Source organism: Capricornis sumatraensis, chromosome 8, assembly GCF_032405125.1.
Source record: "Capricornis sumatraensis isolate serow.1 chromosome 8, serow.2, whole genome shotgun sequence".
Classification (NCBI taxonomy): Eukaryota; Metazoa; Chordata; class Mammalia; order Artiodactyla; family Bovidae; genus Capricornis; species Capricornis sumatraensis.
The window spans coordinates 75,050,619-75,065,362 of NC_091076.1; the positions used below are offsets into that span (position 1 = coordinate 75,050,619).

General features: G+C 49.4%; 2 protein-coding genes across 3 annotated transcripts in view; one reads left to right on the top strand and one right to left on the bottom strand.

The window, feature by feature from the left end:
• The first annotated feature begins 118 nt into the window (after nt 1-118).
• CYB5D2 (cytochrome b5 domain containing 2) lies at nt 119-6,768 on the top strand. 2 transcript variants are annotated; one of them, XM_068978152.1, is made up of 4 exons: nt 119-365; nt 3,969-4,109; nt 5,170-5,356; nt 5,869-6,768. In XM_068978152.1, the coding sequence occupies exons 2-4, from the start codon at nt 4,055-4,057 to the stop codon at nt 6,080-6,082; spliced, it is 456 nt and encodes a 151-aa protein (XP_068834253.1). In that variant the 5' UTR covers nt 119-365; nt 3,969-4,054; the 3' UTR covers nt 6,083-6,768. The 2 variants fall into 2 exon arrangements, with proteins under 2 accessions (XP_068834253.1, XP_068834252.1); XM_068978151.1 differs by having other exon boundaries at nt 344-635.
• A 3,767-nt stretch (nt 6,769-10,535) lies between these two features.
• ANKFY1 (ankyrin repeat and FYVE domain containing 1) overlaps nt 10,536-14,744 on the bottom strand; it is a 55,227-nt gene continuing 51,018 nt past the window's right edge. The window contains exon 25 of the mRNA XM_068977439.1: nt 10,536-14,608. Coding sequence (XP_068833540.1) covers nt 14,476-14,608 — 133 coding nt within the window. The 3' untranslated portion in view covers nt 10,536-14,475. The remainder of the gene's footprint in view (nt 14,609-14,744) is intronic.

Genomic DNA, 14,744 nt, shown 5'->3' on the forward strand with positions numbered 1-14,744 from the left:
TCGTGAGACAGCCAGCCGGGGACAGCCTGATTTCCAAGAGGGCGCTGCTGTCATTACGTTTGCGTAACCCGCAGCCTCCTTTGCTACCATCTTTGTTGGGGGCGGACAACCTGCAGGCCAGAATATCCTCTCACCAGTCACTTCCTTAGTATCTCTCAACAGTCGCTAGCTATGCTAGAAAAATACGAGGAAGGTTGGAGCCAAGGAGTGAGCTTTTCGCCAAAGACTTTCCCTTCCAATGCCCCATTGGCCCCTTAGTGACATGCGGACCCGGGAAAGCGCGTGTCGCGCCGGTGACGTCGCGGCCGGTTCTCCGCCATCTTAGCTGTGGACGAGAGGTGGCAACTTCGGAGGAGCCAAGAGGGGTACGGCTGCGTAAATGCCGGGGCTCGGCGGGCGTGGGCTCTGGCTGGGCCTGGCCGTGGCTGTGGCGGCGGCGGCGGCGATGGCCGTACGGCTGATGGGCTGGTGGAGTCCCCGCGCCGACTTTCGCCTTTTCATACCCGAGGAGCTGGCCCGCTATCGCGGCCGCCCAGGGGACCCGGGCCTCTATTTGGCCTTGCTCGGCCGCGTCTACGATGTGTCCCGTGGCCGGAGGCACTACGAGCCCGGGGCCCACTATAGCGGCTTCGCAGGTATTAGCAGGGCCGTTCACGCCTTTTCCTGCTACGAGGCGGGCGGGTAGCCGCCTGCGCTTCATTCATGCACGTATTCATTTATTCGTGTGTTCATTTCCTTTTTTCCTCCCCACATTTCGTCAGACCTGCGTGGGTACAGCTCATTTCGTCAGTTGCATCATCCATCTTGGTGTTTCGACTATGGGCAACTGCCACCGGCCTCTATTCTCCCTGTCTTTCCCCACCGCTCCTCCTGACTAGGTTGGAGAAACACATCACTTGCCTCCTGTCAGTTACTCTTTACCGGCCTGCAGAAGCTCCAACACCTGCTTTGTGCCACACTGCGCGACGCTCAGGGCACAGAGATGAGTCGCTGCCCTCAGCGTTCCCCAGCTGATTCCAATCATTTCTTCAGTGTGTCCCAGTGAGAAGTGACTTCCTTTCCCCCATCCCAGGTTTCCCTAAAAATAGTACATTTGGTTTGCTCCTAGTACAAAAGCTTTATCTGTCTTCCTTAAAGAAGTTTATCAGGGGACTTTCGTGGGACCCAGGTTGGACCCTTGGTCAGGAAACTATACGTCTGAATGCTACCCACAGGGAAGGCTGACGATCCCACCTGCTGCAAGGAAGATCTGGTGCAGCCAGATAAATATAAAGTTCATCAGGCTAGAGCACAGGGAAGGGGTCTGGCCATCTTTATAGTCCTTCAGTACTTAGAACAAAGTTGGGCATATATTAGGCCACAAAGAACATTTGTCAAATGAGGCTTATTCTAACCCTGTTTTGCAGCCAAGGAGGATTGGAGAATGTAATTTGCCTAAAGCCCTCACAACTAAGTCCTCACTAAGACCACCCCTTTTATAGATGTCGCTTTACCAACCCAGAGGAATGACCACCTCCCAGATTAAAAGAGAAAAAGTAAATGAGGAGCAAGCCTAAGGCCAGTGACTAAGCTGATATTAAATAAGCATTGTCCATTTGTCATTATCTCTGGGGAGTTGGGAAGCTGCCTCTGGCACTTAAATACAAGGCACGTCCCTGTCTCTAGGGAGAACTTGAAAAGTAGAAGCACTAACAGAGAAGGAATTACGTGCAGTTGATGGTGCTGACAGGTCCTCAAACAGTCCAAGAGAGGGAAAGGGCTGCCCAGGGAGTGAGAAGCAGAGATGCAACTGGAACCAAGTGTTTCATTCACCTGCCAGGTGAGGACACTTTAGGATGTACTCCCGCCACGCCCTGATGCAGCTGTCATGACTGTATGCCCATGTGAGCAAAACCTCTCCCTTTCGGAGGTGAGTTTTCTTTTGCAGTGTGCTCTCCTGTAGAGTGAGTTCGTGTCCCATGTTATTCACCATCCATTTATTAACCACCGCCCCCTACATACTCTAGTAGGGAAGCAGATACATTCCCTTATTCATTTGCTCAGTCAATATTTTTATTAAGATATTCAGACGGTATAAAATCCACCCTTTTAGACAGTAGAATTTAGTGGTTTTTAACATGGGAAGTTGGGCTTTCCTGGTAGCTGAGCTGGTAAAGAATCGGCCTGCAATGCAGGAGACCCCAGTTCCAGTCCTGGGTCAGCAAGATCCCTGGAGAAGGGATAGGGTAGCTACCAACTCCAGTATTCTTGGACCTCCCTGGTGGTTCAGACAGTAAAGAATCCACCTGCAGTGTGGGAGACCTGGGTTCGATCCCTGGGTTGGGAAGATTCCCTGGAGGAGGGCATGGCAACCCACTCCAGTGTTCTTGCCTGGAGAATCCCATGGACAGAGAATCCTGGTGGGCTACAGTCCATGGAGTCACTAAGAGTTGGACAGGACTGAGCAACTAAGCACACACAACATGGGGAGCTGTGTAAATATCACCACTGTCTTATTCCAGGGCATTTTTATCACCTCCCCAAAGAAACCCCATTTTTGTTAGGAGTCATTCTCCATCCCCTGTGACTACTTGGCCCCTGACAATCAGTATCTACTTACTGTCTCAAAATATTTGCCTCTTCTGGCATTTCATGTTCATGAGTCATACTTGTGACCTTTTGTGTCCGGCTTCATTCACTTGGCATAACGTTTTCAAGGTTCATTCATGATGTGTTGGTGTGTATCAGCACTCTGTCCCTTTTTATGGCCCAGTAATATTCTGTTGTGTCGATTTTGTTGATCTGTTCATTGTTTCTTGGATATGTAGGTTCTTTCCATCTTTTGCTTACTATGAATAATGCTGTCATGAACATTATGTACAAGTTTTGTTGTGGACATGTGTCTTCAGTTATGTGTATACACCTAGGAGGGGGAATTGCTGAGTCTTATGGTAACTCACGTTTAACTTGTATTTTTCGGTTGTGCTGGGTCTCCATTGCCGCACGCAGGCTTTCTCTAGTTGTGGCAACTCTGCATCGTGGTGCACAGGCTTCTCACTGAGGCGGCTTCTCTTGTTGCAGGCCACAGGCTGTGGGGCACACAGGCTTCAGGAGTTGTGGTGCATAGGCTTAGTGGCTCTGCGGCGTGTGGCATCTTTCCAGACCAGGGGTCAGGGAATGATCAATTTGTTTAAAATATCAGTGCAAGTGTTATACAGAAAATAGATTAGTGGAGGACAGAAATAAACACAGGGAGACCTTCTGGGGTTTACTCTAATAGCTTAGATGGGAGGTGCCGGCAGCCTGAGTTTGCTTAGTGGTAGATGGAGCCAGGTAGTCTGATACAAGAGCTATTTAGGAAGACATTAGGACTTGGGAACTAACTGGAAGTGAGGGATGAAGGAGGTGTCAAGGACTGCTCTTCTGGATTGAGCAACTAGTTATTAACTGAGATAGGGAGTATTAGATTGGAGGCAGGTTTCCAGGGACTGGGGATGCCATTTGGACATTTTGAACTTGTGATGTCTGAAAGTCCTCTAAGGAATGTTGAGCAGACAACTGGATATACAGGTCTGGAGCTCAAGATACAAATTTGGCACCTTTGGTATTGAGGTGCTACTTGAAACCACAGGAGTGGATGAGATCATCAAGGGGAGGGTGTGGATGGAACAGAAGACGTGAACAAGAATCGATCCCCGAGACTGGCAGAAAATGAGCTAGAGGGGCAGGAGGAAAACCAGGAGTGTAGTGTCACGGAAGCCAAGGGACTCCGCCGTATGAAATGTTGCTGAAAGTCAATGAAAGAATGGGGTACGTGCCAGAATGTGTGTCCAGGATCCAGGAGCATCTGTCACCGAGGAGGAGGGATTGGCTTTGCTTGGGAGTGGGGAATGAGGGTTTTCAGGAGATATTTCTCAGAAAATAGATTCTTGAGTTGGTATAGTGTTGGTGATTTACAAGTTAATCTACTGGAAACATCTCTCCTGCAGGCCGAGATGCATCCAGAGCATTTGTGACCGGGGACTACTCTGAAGCAGGCCTTGTAGATGATGTATCTGACCTGTCATTTTCTGAGATGCTGACACTCCAAAACTGGCTTTCATTCTATGAGAAGAATTACAAATTCATTGGTAGGTATTCTGCAGGTCATTTCCATAGATTTCATTTAGTTGTCTTGAATTTGTCGCACTGCACTGCATGTGAGATATTAGTTCCCTGACCAGGGATCATACCCATGCCCCTTGCATTGGGCGCTCAGAGTCTTAGCCACAAGACCACCAGGGAAGCCCCTGGGTAAACCTCCTAGAAGTGCTTTCTGCTGCTTCTCTTGCCATACGACAGGGGCTGCTAGTGAAGGCCACCTGCACTTTGGGACTTGGAGATAAAAGTCCCTGCATCTAAGAACAGGCACCTTCTTGGCTCTGGCCTCCTGCAGCTGCTCTTGCTGCCATTGCTTAGACCTCACAAATTCTGACAGGATTTTAAACTAAAACCAGTCCATGCAATGTGTCCGCTGAAGGACTGAGCCAGAAAAGAATGATGGACGGGGGAGAGCATGAGCTTGGGGTCAGACCTGCTTACTAGCTTCAGAGACTCCCCAGCTACTTCATCTCCCAGTCTGTCTCCCAGGACCTTGGGCACTGATTTCTCTCTCATAGCGATGTATGAGGATTACAAAACATTGGTAAAGTGCCAGCAAAGCTCCTGATACTGAGTGAATGCTCGATGGATGACTTATTTATGTTACATAAGACAAAATAATTCAATGTGGGGAAGAACTTATCTACAAAAATGTTATGCAATAACTAATTCATTCATCAAGCATTTATTGAATACCCGCTCACCTCAAGTGCTATGAAACACTGAAAAACGAGTGACAGGTGGTTCCACTCTCAGGGAACTGATGTCTGGAAGGGGGTAAGATTTTATGTTTTCTGTCCTGGAGGTCTCTACACCCAGAACAGGGAGGCTTCTATCCGGAGTGGTGTAAGGCGTTGAGAGATGTCGGGGCGGAAGGCGCCACGAGTCCTTCCAGCCAGCTCCTGATAAACCAGCAGCCAGTCAGCCACCATAGAGCCCCAGGGGCAGAGCTCTTCTGGGGACTCAAGCTCTCCTGGGGCTTCTGCAGGAGAGGCCTCTGTCCCGCCCCCTCCCACCGCTGCGCTGACGTCAGCTTTCCTGCTGCCATAGGAAGGGTGATAGGAAGGTTCTACGGAGAGGATGGGCTCCCCACCCCAGAACTGACCCAGGCAGAAGCCATGATGACCAAAGGCTTGGAAGCAGACAGACAGGAGCTGACAGAGAAGCAGAGGTTCCCACCGTGCAACGCTGAGTGGAGCTTCATCAGGGGTAGCCGGTTCTGGTGTTCCCAACAGAGGTAAATGGGCTTCCCATCTGTTCCTCCTGCCTCTCCCCCCAGATCCAGCTTCTAGGTCACCTGATCTGAGTTGTTCCCTGAGGCCATAAGTTGAGAGTTAACCCAGGAGAACTTTGTCAAGACCCATGTGCCCTGGGATAGTGATTCTTAAGCCGGACAGGGCTTCTGAGATGCTCCCAGGCCAGTGAGGGTAGGGGAGCCTTTCACTGGGGTTGTCAACCAAGCAGGAAGGTGGGGCTGCCTCATGGGAAGGTAGATGGCTGGGGCCAGGGGGAGTGCAGAGAAAGGAGGACTCTGCCCTCGAAGGGGAAGCTGGAGGAAGCTGGGGTGGGGGGTTGGGGAGAGCATGACAGTTCAGGTGAACACCGCAGACCATCACCTTGGGAAAATGTCAAGATGGGAAGTGGAATGGTGTCCACTTTGCACAAGGCCTGGCTCACTGCTTCCCTCCCCTCTCCAGAGACACTCAGCAGTTAGTGCTTCTAAGAAGCCCTCTTTCCTTCTTTCCTTAGTGGAGGTGTGAGCAGAGACTGGATCGGCGTTCCCAGGAAGCTGTTTAAGCCAGGTGTCAAGCCCCACTGCGTGTGTGTGAGAACAACTGGCCCCCCGAGTGACCAGTCGCCGGAAAACCCTACGCACAGAAATCGTGGGGACCTGGACCACCCCAACTTGGGGGAGTACCCAGGCTGCCCACCCCTCTCCATCATATGCTCTGTCCCCCTCTAAGCTGTACCCTGTGTGTCCGTAACCCCCAGGGAACCCTGCCTAGAGCCCTAACAAGCCGGAGGATGGCTCCTATGTGAACAAGAGGGCCTGGAAGGACTGGCCTACACTCTGCAGACGGGACTCATGCCCCTCTCCGCGGGCTCACTGTCTGGTGACTTAGGCCGGCGCGTGGCAACCTGCCTGGTACTGGTCAGTCTGTTGTTGCCGCTGTTCCTCGGGTCTCTTCCTCTGGAGTTGGCAGACGTTAATTAATGGGCACAGATATGACCAACTTGAAACTCACTGGACCAACACACAAAAGGACTCTGTGTTCCAACAGCTTCTTTCCCAGGGACTCCCGGGCTGCTGGATCAGCCGCTGGCCTGGCCCTGCTTGTAACGCCCACCCTGGTCAGGGATCAGGGGCTCTGGCACTCCTTCACCATCCAGAAACAAGCAGACACATCCAGAAAGGCCAGATGAATGAGCAGTGCTAACACAGCCCTGTTCCCGTTCCCCACGTGCTATTGTGAGCCCTTTAGCAACCATTCTTAGATTTAAGACCTGTGCCCAAAGGCAAACCTGCATTGACAACCAAAAGCCACACTGAGTTAATCTGATCTGGACCCATATAGAGGTGAACCGGGACAGGCTGATTCTGGAAATGGAAAAGCTTTCGCTTGTGTAGATGCAGCAAATCCAGATCTCTCTGAACAGAGCAACAATTTATGTAGTCCTTTGTGTTTTTAATTAAAAAAAAAAACTGGCTGCGCTGGGTCTTCGCTGCAGCGTATGGGCGCTCTTGTGCACAGGCTCAGTTCTCCGTGGCACGTGGGATCTTAGTCCTCTGTCCAGGGGTCAAATTCGTGTTCCCTGCACTGAAAGGTGGATTCTTAACTGCTGGACCACCAGGGAAGCCGCAAAGCAACTATCTAAAGCAAGGATACACTTTCTTTCTTAAACGCTTCAAATTAGGGGTGTGCATCTGTATGTACACACGTGCTCAGTTGTGACTGGCTCTTTGTGCCTCATGGCTGTAGCCCATCAAACTCCCTTGTCCATGGAATTTTCCAAGCAAGAATACTGGAGTGGGTTGCCATTTGGGATGGTGTGCTTTCAAAGGGAGAAGTCTGCATTTTGAGCCAAAGGTGGTTTTCACAGCCCAAACACAGACACTGGGAAGCACAACATCCAAGCCTGGGCAAGGCTGCAAAAGCCAGTACCAAAAGCCTGGACAGTGGGTGGTGTGTCCAGGGTCATCTGTAATCTCCCACACTGGGCCAAGTTCATGTATTACCTCCTGGATTCAAGTTAAGCAGCTGGGGGCAAGGAGTGTTCCCACATTACAGATAAGGAAACGGACCTGGCATGAATCCAGATTCACAGTCTCCCCGTCTGCACCTTCACCTCAGCACCTCCCAATCCCCTCAGCTGTTGACCTAAACATTCTCTATCCTTCTTCCTTTCTCTGTCTCCACTCCTTTATCATGCATCTCATTTAATAGCTTTCCAGGTCCCCTGACTAGAAAACAGGCCGCCTCCCCTTAATCAGTGTATGGCTGTCCTATGGTCGCAGCTGCTCTTGACCCCTGGACCCTGCTCTGAGCTCCCTTTGCCACCCCGGATCTTCCTCACCTGCCCTTCGGGACCTCTTCCTGCCTCCCTCAAGTCTGCATTCAACAGCACACCTCCCTCCCCTCACGCCAGATTCCTCTCAAATACCGTATCTACCTATCTCCTGTCCCAGCAAAGATTTTATATTAATTTTAGGAGTAAAATTGCTTTATGATGTTTGTTTCTGACGACAAAGTGAATCAGCCATGTGCGTACACATACCCCCCTCCTCCCGAGGGCCACCCTTCCGACCACCCACCCCAACAAAGCTTGACAACGCCGCACATGCTGTCTCTGCTGCTCAGCCCCCATTTGCTGTGGAACACAGTTGCCCGGCTTCTGCCCTCCTCTGCTCAGCAGCAGGCTCAACTCCATGCTGGCAAAGCCATTCCACATTCAATGATTACCTGCTTGGGCCTGTCACATTTGAGGGCCTTCATGCAAGCGCCCCTTGGCTTTTTCCTCATTTCCCTTATTTCCCTCCAGCATTCCTTCTCGGCCTTCTGTCCTCCACACATGCTTCTCTCCAGCTTCTCTCCTTCAGCTGTCATCTAGTTCAGGCAGCCTTCCTGATCATTTCTGCAGGCACCGCACACTCCACAGTCCTGGCATCCAATATTTGTCTTCTTCCTCGAGATTCTTCTGGTTCCCCTGGCTGGTCCCACCATGGCCATGTTAAAGCAGCCCCGTCACACCAAGGACTCCTCCCAACCAGCCTCCAGGTCCTGGCAGTCCCACCCCCTTCCCTGTTCCCAGCACTCCTCTGGCTGAGGCCTTCCTTTCTCACCCGCTTTAACTGGACTCCCTCCAGCTGCAACCCTGCAGCCCCCTACTGCCAAGCCCTTTCCTGCTGATCAGGGCATTATTCTCCAACTAACCCTCTTCCATGGCTCCCGCATCTGTAGAGATGAGGTGCTAGCTCTTCAGCAGCACAGCAGACCCTCCTGTGGCGTGTCTCCTCTCGGCCTCCATTCTCTCTCCTACCACCTCCCACGTGCTGAGCCCTCCAGCCTTCACCTGCTGCTTTACGTGTGCAGCACCTTTAGCCAGGCTGTCCCTTCTGCCTGGAATGACACCTCTCGCACCCAGTTTGTCTAGCTCTTGTTTCATGGTAACTCAAGTCAACCGAGAGGCCTCGCTAACTGTCAACCCACCAGGGGACTTAGATGTGCTTTCCTCTAGGAAAATAATTCTGGGCTCACTTCTAAAGTAATGACCATCACAGTGCCCTGTCACTATGAACTTCCTGCCAACCTCTCGCACTGGACTGCAGACTGTCTTTTGAGACGGGGACTGTGTAGCCGTCTGTAGCCCCACGGCTACTGTACCTAGCACATGGGAATTGTGCTATTCGCTCTGTTTGGCAGATGAGGCAAGCATGGCCTAAAGAACTTAATAAAGGCACAAAGCAATGAAGCCAAGCCTAGAACTCAAGGCTCTGGTCCTGATTCAGTGCCGTGGTCCTAGGTCCACAGTTTGGTGTGTGTCTGCCCTCCTGGAACAGGACAAACAGTAGGAGGCGAACCTGAGTGAGGACCCTGTTCCAAGTTCCACACACCCCTTGAGCACAGTGGTGCCTGAGGCATCCTGGTGTCACTGATCTCCTGAGTTATTCAGTACTTACCAAGCGCCTGTGTCCCCTGGGGTTGGGGCTGGGAGGACAGTGAGGCTCCTGCCCTCGGGGCGCTCACAGTGTGGTGGAGTGAAAGCACTCCTGGGGGAGGAATGTGGGGACAGCCTGGGGGGCCAGGTCCCGAGGCAGATCTTTCCAAAGACAAACTGAGAAAGAAAAGGAATGAAACGAGGCATACGAGAGCCATCCCAGCCAGGTATGGACTAATCTGATTTCCATCCTCGAAAGCACTTCTACTACCCGGGCCCTCAGACTCCTTCAAATGGGCGGCAGACACGACTCCCCTGGCCTGCACCGGGGAAGACCTCGCTGTGCACACCGCGATTCATGTACTTGCCCAGGACGGAGGACACATCACTTATCACAGATCACCTTCCTCAGGGCAACCCTGTGAGCCAGGAAGAACCATGGTCACTTCTATTTTATAGACACGAAAACTGAGGCACAGAAATCATGCAACTTGCCTGTTTTGTACTCACTTAGTATTTACTGACATAATATGACCAATGTTCTCCTCAAGGATGGCTGTTAGGATTACTTGGGATTGTTTCACGAAAGCCCCTAACAGTGCCTATTAATTATGAGAAAAGCCACCAGAAAAGATTTATCAGTCACTACATCTGGCCTGAACAAGGGGTGAACAAAATGGAGGTCGGGTAAAGGAAAGAAAAACACTAGCTCAAGAAAGCATGAGGGCCAGGTGAGCTACTGGATTTGTTCGACTGTATGGGGGGGCAGGGAATGGATCACTAGACTTTAACTTGCAAACCCCCATTCTTGCCTTAGTTTTCTGTGAAAGCCACAGTTTAACAGTCCTTCCTTCAGACCATAGCCAGCAGAAACCTCACCATGGATCTTCTCGAGTCGCTCCTAAATAATGGAGTCAGGGAATTTCCAGGGTCTGCAGAAGAGCTGCAGTGGGGTCAGGGGGCTGAGCCGGAGCAGCTGTGGTCACGGGTGTCACCATGAGCTGAAGTCTGGGCCAAGAGCACAGTATATCCAGGCAGCCGGTGGTTATGCCCACAACAGCTATTTTTTCACTGCTGCCAACAATGTGTTTCTGAAGAAAGTGTTGGAAATTCAAACATTCCTGGACGGTAGTTGTTAAAGAAATGTATTCACATGTCAGGAGTTTAAAAAAATTTTGTATATTTGTTTTTAATTCTTACTGGTACTTTTTGCACTAAAAGGAACTACAAATGTTATTAAGGTTGCCACTTTAAATGCACAATTTTACCTCATTTTATTTATAAGGACTTGTTACAGAAAATGCAAATATCAGTATTTGAAAAATACATTCCATTACACAAACTCCAAAGAAACAATGCTGATAAGTGCCATGGTCCTACTGATGCCCTTGCCCCACACTGACCACCACCTGGAATGGCTTGGAAGCCAAAGTGATCGACCTAAACATGTGCCTGTGGTTTCTGCCCAGGCCTCCCCCTTGGTAGAACACACAGGGATGTATGTCATGGTAACAGCCAACTCCATGCATCTGCCCAAAAAACGATGTTAAGTCATTAAGTTGAGCAGGCTGCCAACTCAAGACTCCCTAGCTACAGACCACCAACATTGTCCTTTTTAACAGGTTAGTATATTGTTTATGCCACACAAAAAAAGTAACTGTATAGGGAATGATCTTTCAAAGAAAGTCTTTAAGGCATCTATGATAACTTCTGGAAATTTAGTAAGTGTTTTAGTCAAATCAGTCAGCTCTTCACTGAATTACTTCCACAAAATGAGAACGTGGCTTCCAAACCCCTTTAGGAAATTGTTTGCCCTCGGCTTCTTCCTCTTCATGGCTGGGCGTGGGGAGCTTTGGTGCCTCAGATTAGAGGGGCTGAGCTTGCCCAGTCTGTGCCAACTTCTCCTGGAGCTGGTCCTGAGGGGAGTGAGCCCAGGTCCCAGAAGCAAGCTCATCTCACGAGCTCCAGGCGGGGCTGTCCTGGAAGCATCCCATCGACTTGCTCATGCTACTGTAACCTGGGGAGTGAGTTTGCCTTTCAGATCTAATCACTACATAGCTCAATAGGGTTTTCTCCTCCAGATTAAAAATAAAACTGAGATGGAGATCAAGGCTCTCCCCTGTCCCAAGGCTTTTCGTCCACTTCCCACTTATGGACAAGATGAGCACAATCCCATGTAATACAACAGGTGGGGAACGTGAACAGGAGCGGCAGTGAACCCACAAGCACGTTGAGCTCCGTGCGAGGAGCCCATTCAGCGGGAGGGGGGAGGATGCGGAAAAGGGTGGTCACAAACAACCCAGGGCTCTGAGGTAGAAGGCGAGTGGCCATGTGGACCCCCACTCCTGGAGAGAGAGAGGCAGGTGAACTGGGCGATCTGATCCGGCCTCAACTGAATCGGCGACTGGGGTTGACAACGCACTGGCAACAAACTCCAGACAGAACACACATTCTAACATCATTCAGTGAGACCCCACTACAAAGAGAACTGGAAATTAAGAAGTCCTAAATGCAGGCACTTAAGTTTGTGGGAAGTTTCCTGTATTTGAGGATAACAGCAGGTTAGTTTTAGCCACTCTGTTTAAATGTAGCACACGGTTTGTACCTTCATCTTTAAAAAAAAAAAGACTTAAGAATACACTGTCTCACAGCTCTGATGAGCAAGCGGCAGTTAAAAAGTTAACAGCGTTAACAATGTTGACTGATGCAGCAAATTACATTTTAATCAAGTTTAGTCTTCCTGTTCTACTCACCCACAATTGGCAACTTTCTGAATGAATAAAACTGAGTTTTAAGCTATGGATTAAATTGTGACAAGAACAGCCAGGCAGTTCTAGAGTCAAGTTTGACGGCTTGGAGAACACAAAGAGGATCAAGAGCATGTCAAGTCCCCCCAGAGCAGCCACCAGGCGAGGAACTGAGAGTGTGGCCCTCCCACCCATCGGCATGTGTCAGGGAGGGCCTAAGACTATGGAAAGGTGCTTCTTCTAGTTCTACGAGAATGCACTCTGAAGATGCTGCAGAGCTCACAAAATGTTCCCCCCAACTCGTGGAGGCTAAGTACCATCACTATCCCTGGACTCTGTGAAGGTAAACAAGCTTGACAATTTCAAACATGATTATAAGATTTTTTTAGAGTGCAATTAGAGGCAAGATTGTTACTGAGAATGGTATATTACGACAGGGGCAGGACAACCAGCCTCATCCCTCACTGAATGTCCATCCTCCTCTCTCCACCACGGATGATGAAAGAACAGGCATAAAAGTACCGACCACCTCGATTCATACCTGAAGCATAATTACCTTACTTTTCAATGACAGAATCAAACTACCTGACTAAGGTCTACTTACTCAGGCCCTGTTCAAGCAATAGAAAATGGAAACTGAACACATGCTCCACATGGTCAGGTGTTTGCCAAGACCAGTTGTTTTTCTAGAAAAATTCGGTATGAAATAGGTCACAGACTTTGGGGGATAGGGAACTCTTGTAATTAATTTTTTTCTTTGAAACACTGTGCACAAGCTCATATTAACATAGAAAGCATATATATCTTATAAATCACAGAAATATTAAAAAAAAGTAGCACTCTGGTTTATCAGCTCATTTTACACACATATTTAGGCAACAGGATGTATAAATTCTACAGTGACATGGAGGACATACCCACTATCCAAACAAAAAAAAAAGACTGCTGCAAAAAAATATTTAGTCCCTTTTACACATATATGCACACTTCATTAATGCAAAAAAAAATGTAGTGGTTACTAAATGTCTGAAAAAAACAGTATATATGATTGAGATTGTTAATCTCTGAGTATAGCTGTACAACACATTGTTCATCTCAAGAGTGTTTTTTTTTTTTTTTTAAGCAGTGGTATAAGTTTCTCTCTAAATGTGCATTTTTTAAAAACTGGCCAAACCTTCAAAAGAAAAAAGAAGTTTAACACCCCAGGGTTAATATATATGTACTAGCAGCGACTAAGGCCTGACAGGTTCCGGGGGCTTCATTCAGCACATGAGCCTTCCAAAACGGGGTCACACACGCTTGGCCAGGGCCTTTGGCTGGTGGCTCTCACAGGGCAGATCAAGAACCTACGCAGAGCTGGGACCCAGGCATGAGGGCGCTCAGAGTAACTGGGAAGGTTTCAGCAAGAAACACTCATGTCAAGGAGATGGGACCTGCTGGTCTGAGGCTGCAGATTCCCTCTCTCCTTACTTGGCCCCGTGTGACTCTCTTGCTTCAAAGGACACTCTGAGGGAGTTTTCCATTTAAGACTTAGTGTGAGCTGAGGTCCAGTCAAAGCTGACTGGTACAATCACTGATGTACAGATATGTGAGGGTACTTTTGAATATGGACTTTTAAATTGGAATCACCAGTAATGCAGCTATATAAAAAGTGCAGCACAATAAAAGTGCATTTTCTCTACCACTGCCTAGCGGCAGGTAACTGAGGACTCCACAGACAGGACACGGCAAGATGAGAGAACAAGACGGCTGCTAGGAGGTGTCCAGCTGCAGGAGTGCAGCTGGACACCTCAGTACATGAATACTGGTAAAGCTTTCAGTTGTTAAGGCCACAATTTTTCAACTCTCATCTTTGAACCCTGTTTAGAAAGATTTCACCTTTTTTAAAGGGGTAGTTCACTAAAAATACAGCTTAGCTTTTCCAAAAAACAAAAAAAAGAGTGAGAGACTTCAGGCCAAGAGGATCCTATTTACCTTTATGAAAACACTGTGCAGAGAAGTCCACAGCCACTCACCCTAGAGCAAAGCCAGCTCTTGTTGTGCAGCCAGACACCGGCTTCCTATGGTCAGGCTCAGCCTGGGAACTCCGCCCAGGCAGGAGACGGCATGAATGCTCTGAGATGGACACTAAGCTACTGGAAGAGAAAATGGGTTTCAAGTGTCCTTGTACATTGCTAGCAGAATGGGGTCTAATTCCTATCATATTTACCACTTAGGCTAAAAGGCCTGGTCCGACTAGTGAGACACCTAGCGACTTCGATCATGGTCTGACACACCGACAATCATACAGCATCATCTGAAATGGGATCTATCACCCTGGTCCATAACTGTTCCAGTCTCTTGCCGCGGGAAGATGACTGCCAGCTCCTGCTCTAGGTGGGGTCAGGCTGGTGAGCAGAGCAGCTGCTGGGGAGGCGACTGAGGATGTGGTCTGGACCTTCCTGGGGGCTCACTAAGAGACACCCCCCAAAGTCAGGACATCAAAGCAAATGTTGCAAACTCGCACAGGCTTGTTCAGATCAAACTTTATAATAGGAATCTCCTTGGTCGAGCATTTATGGCAAAGAAGACGTCCGCAGTGACGACTGTGGAGGCAAGAAAAGAGGTGTGAGAGGGGTTCTCCAGAGTAGACTGCAGCTGGGCATGTGAGCACTGTCACGGCAGCCCCCGCAGCGGGCACGCGAGCCTGTCCTGGCTCTCTGCAGTCAGCTCTGCCCCTTG

Bases quoted from the DNA above. Each gene is read 5' to 3' on its own strand.
- CYB5D2 (XM_068978151.1), top strand. From the start codon at position 380: ATGCCGGGGCTCGGCGGGCGTGGGCTCTGGCTGGGCCTGGCCGTGGCT. The intron at 636-3,968 runs GTATTAGCAGGG...TCTCTCCTGCAG, and splicing joins CCACTATAGCGGCTTCGCAG to GCCGAGATGCATCCAGAGCA. The intron at 5,357-5,868 runs GTAAATGGGCTT...TTCTTTCCTTAG, and splicing joins TTCTGGTGTTCCCAACAGAG to TGGAGGTGTGAGCAGAGACT.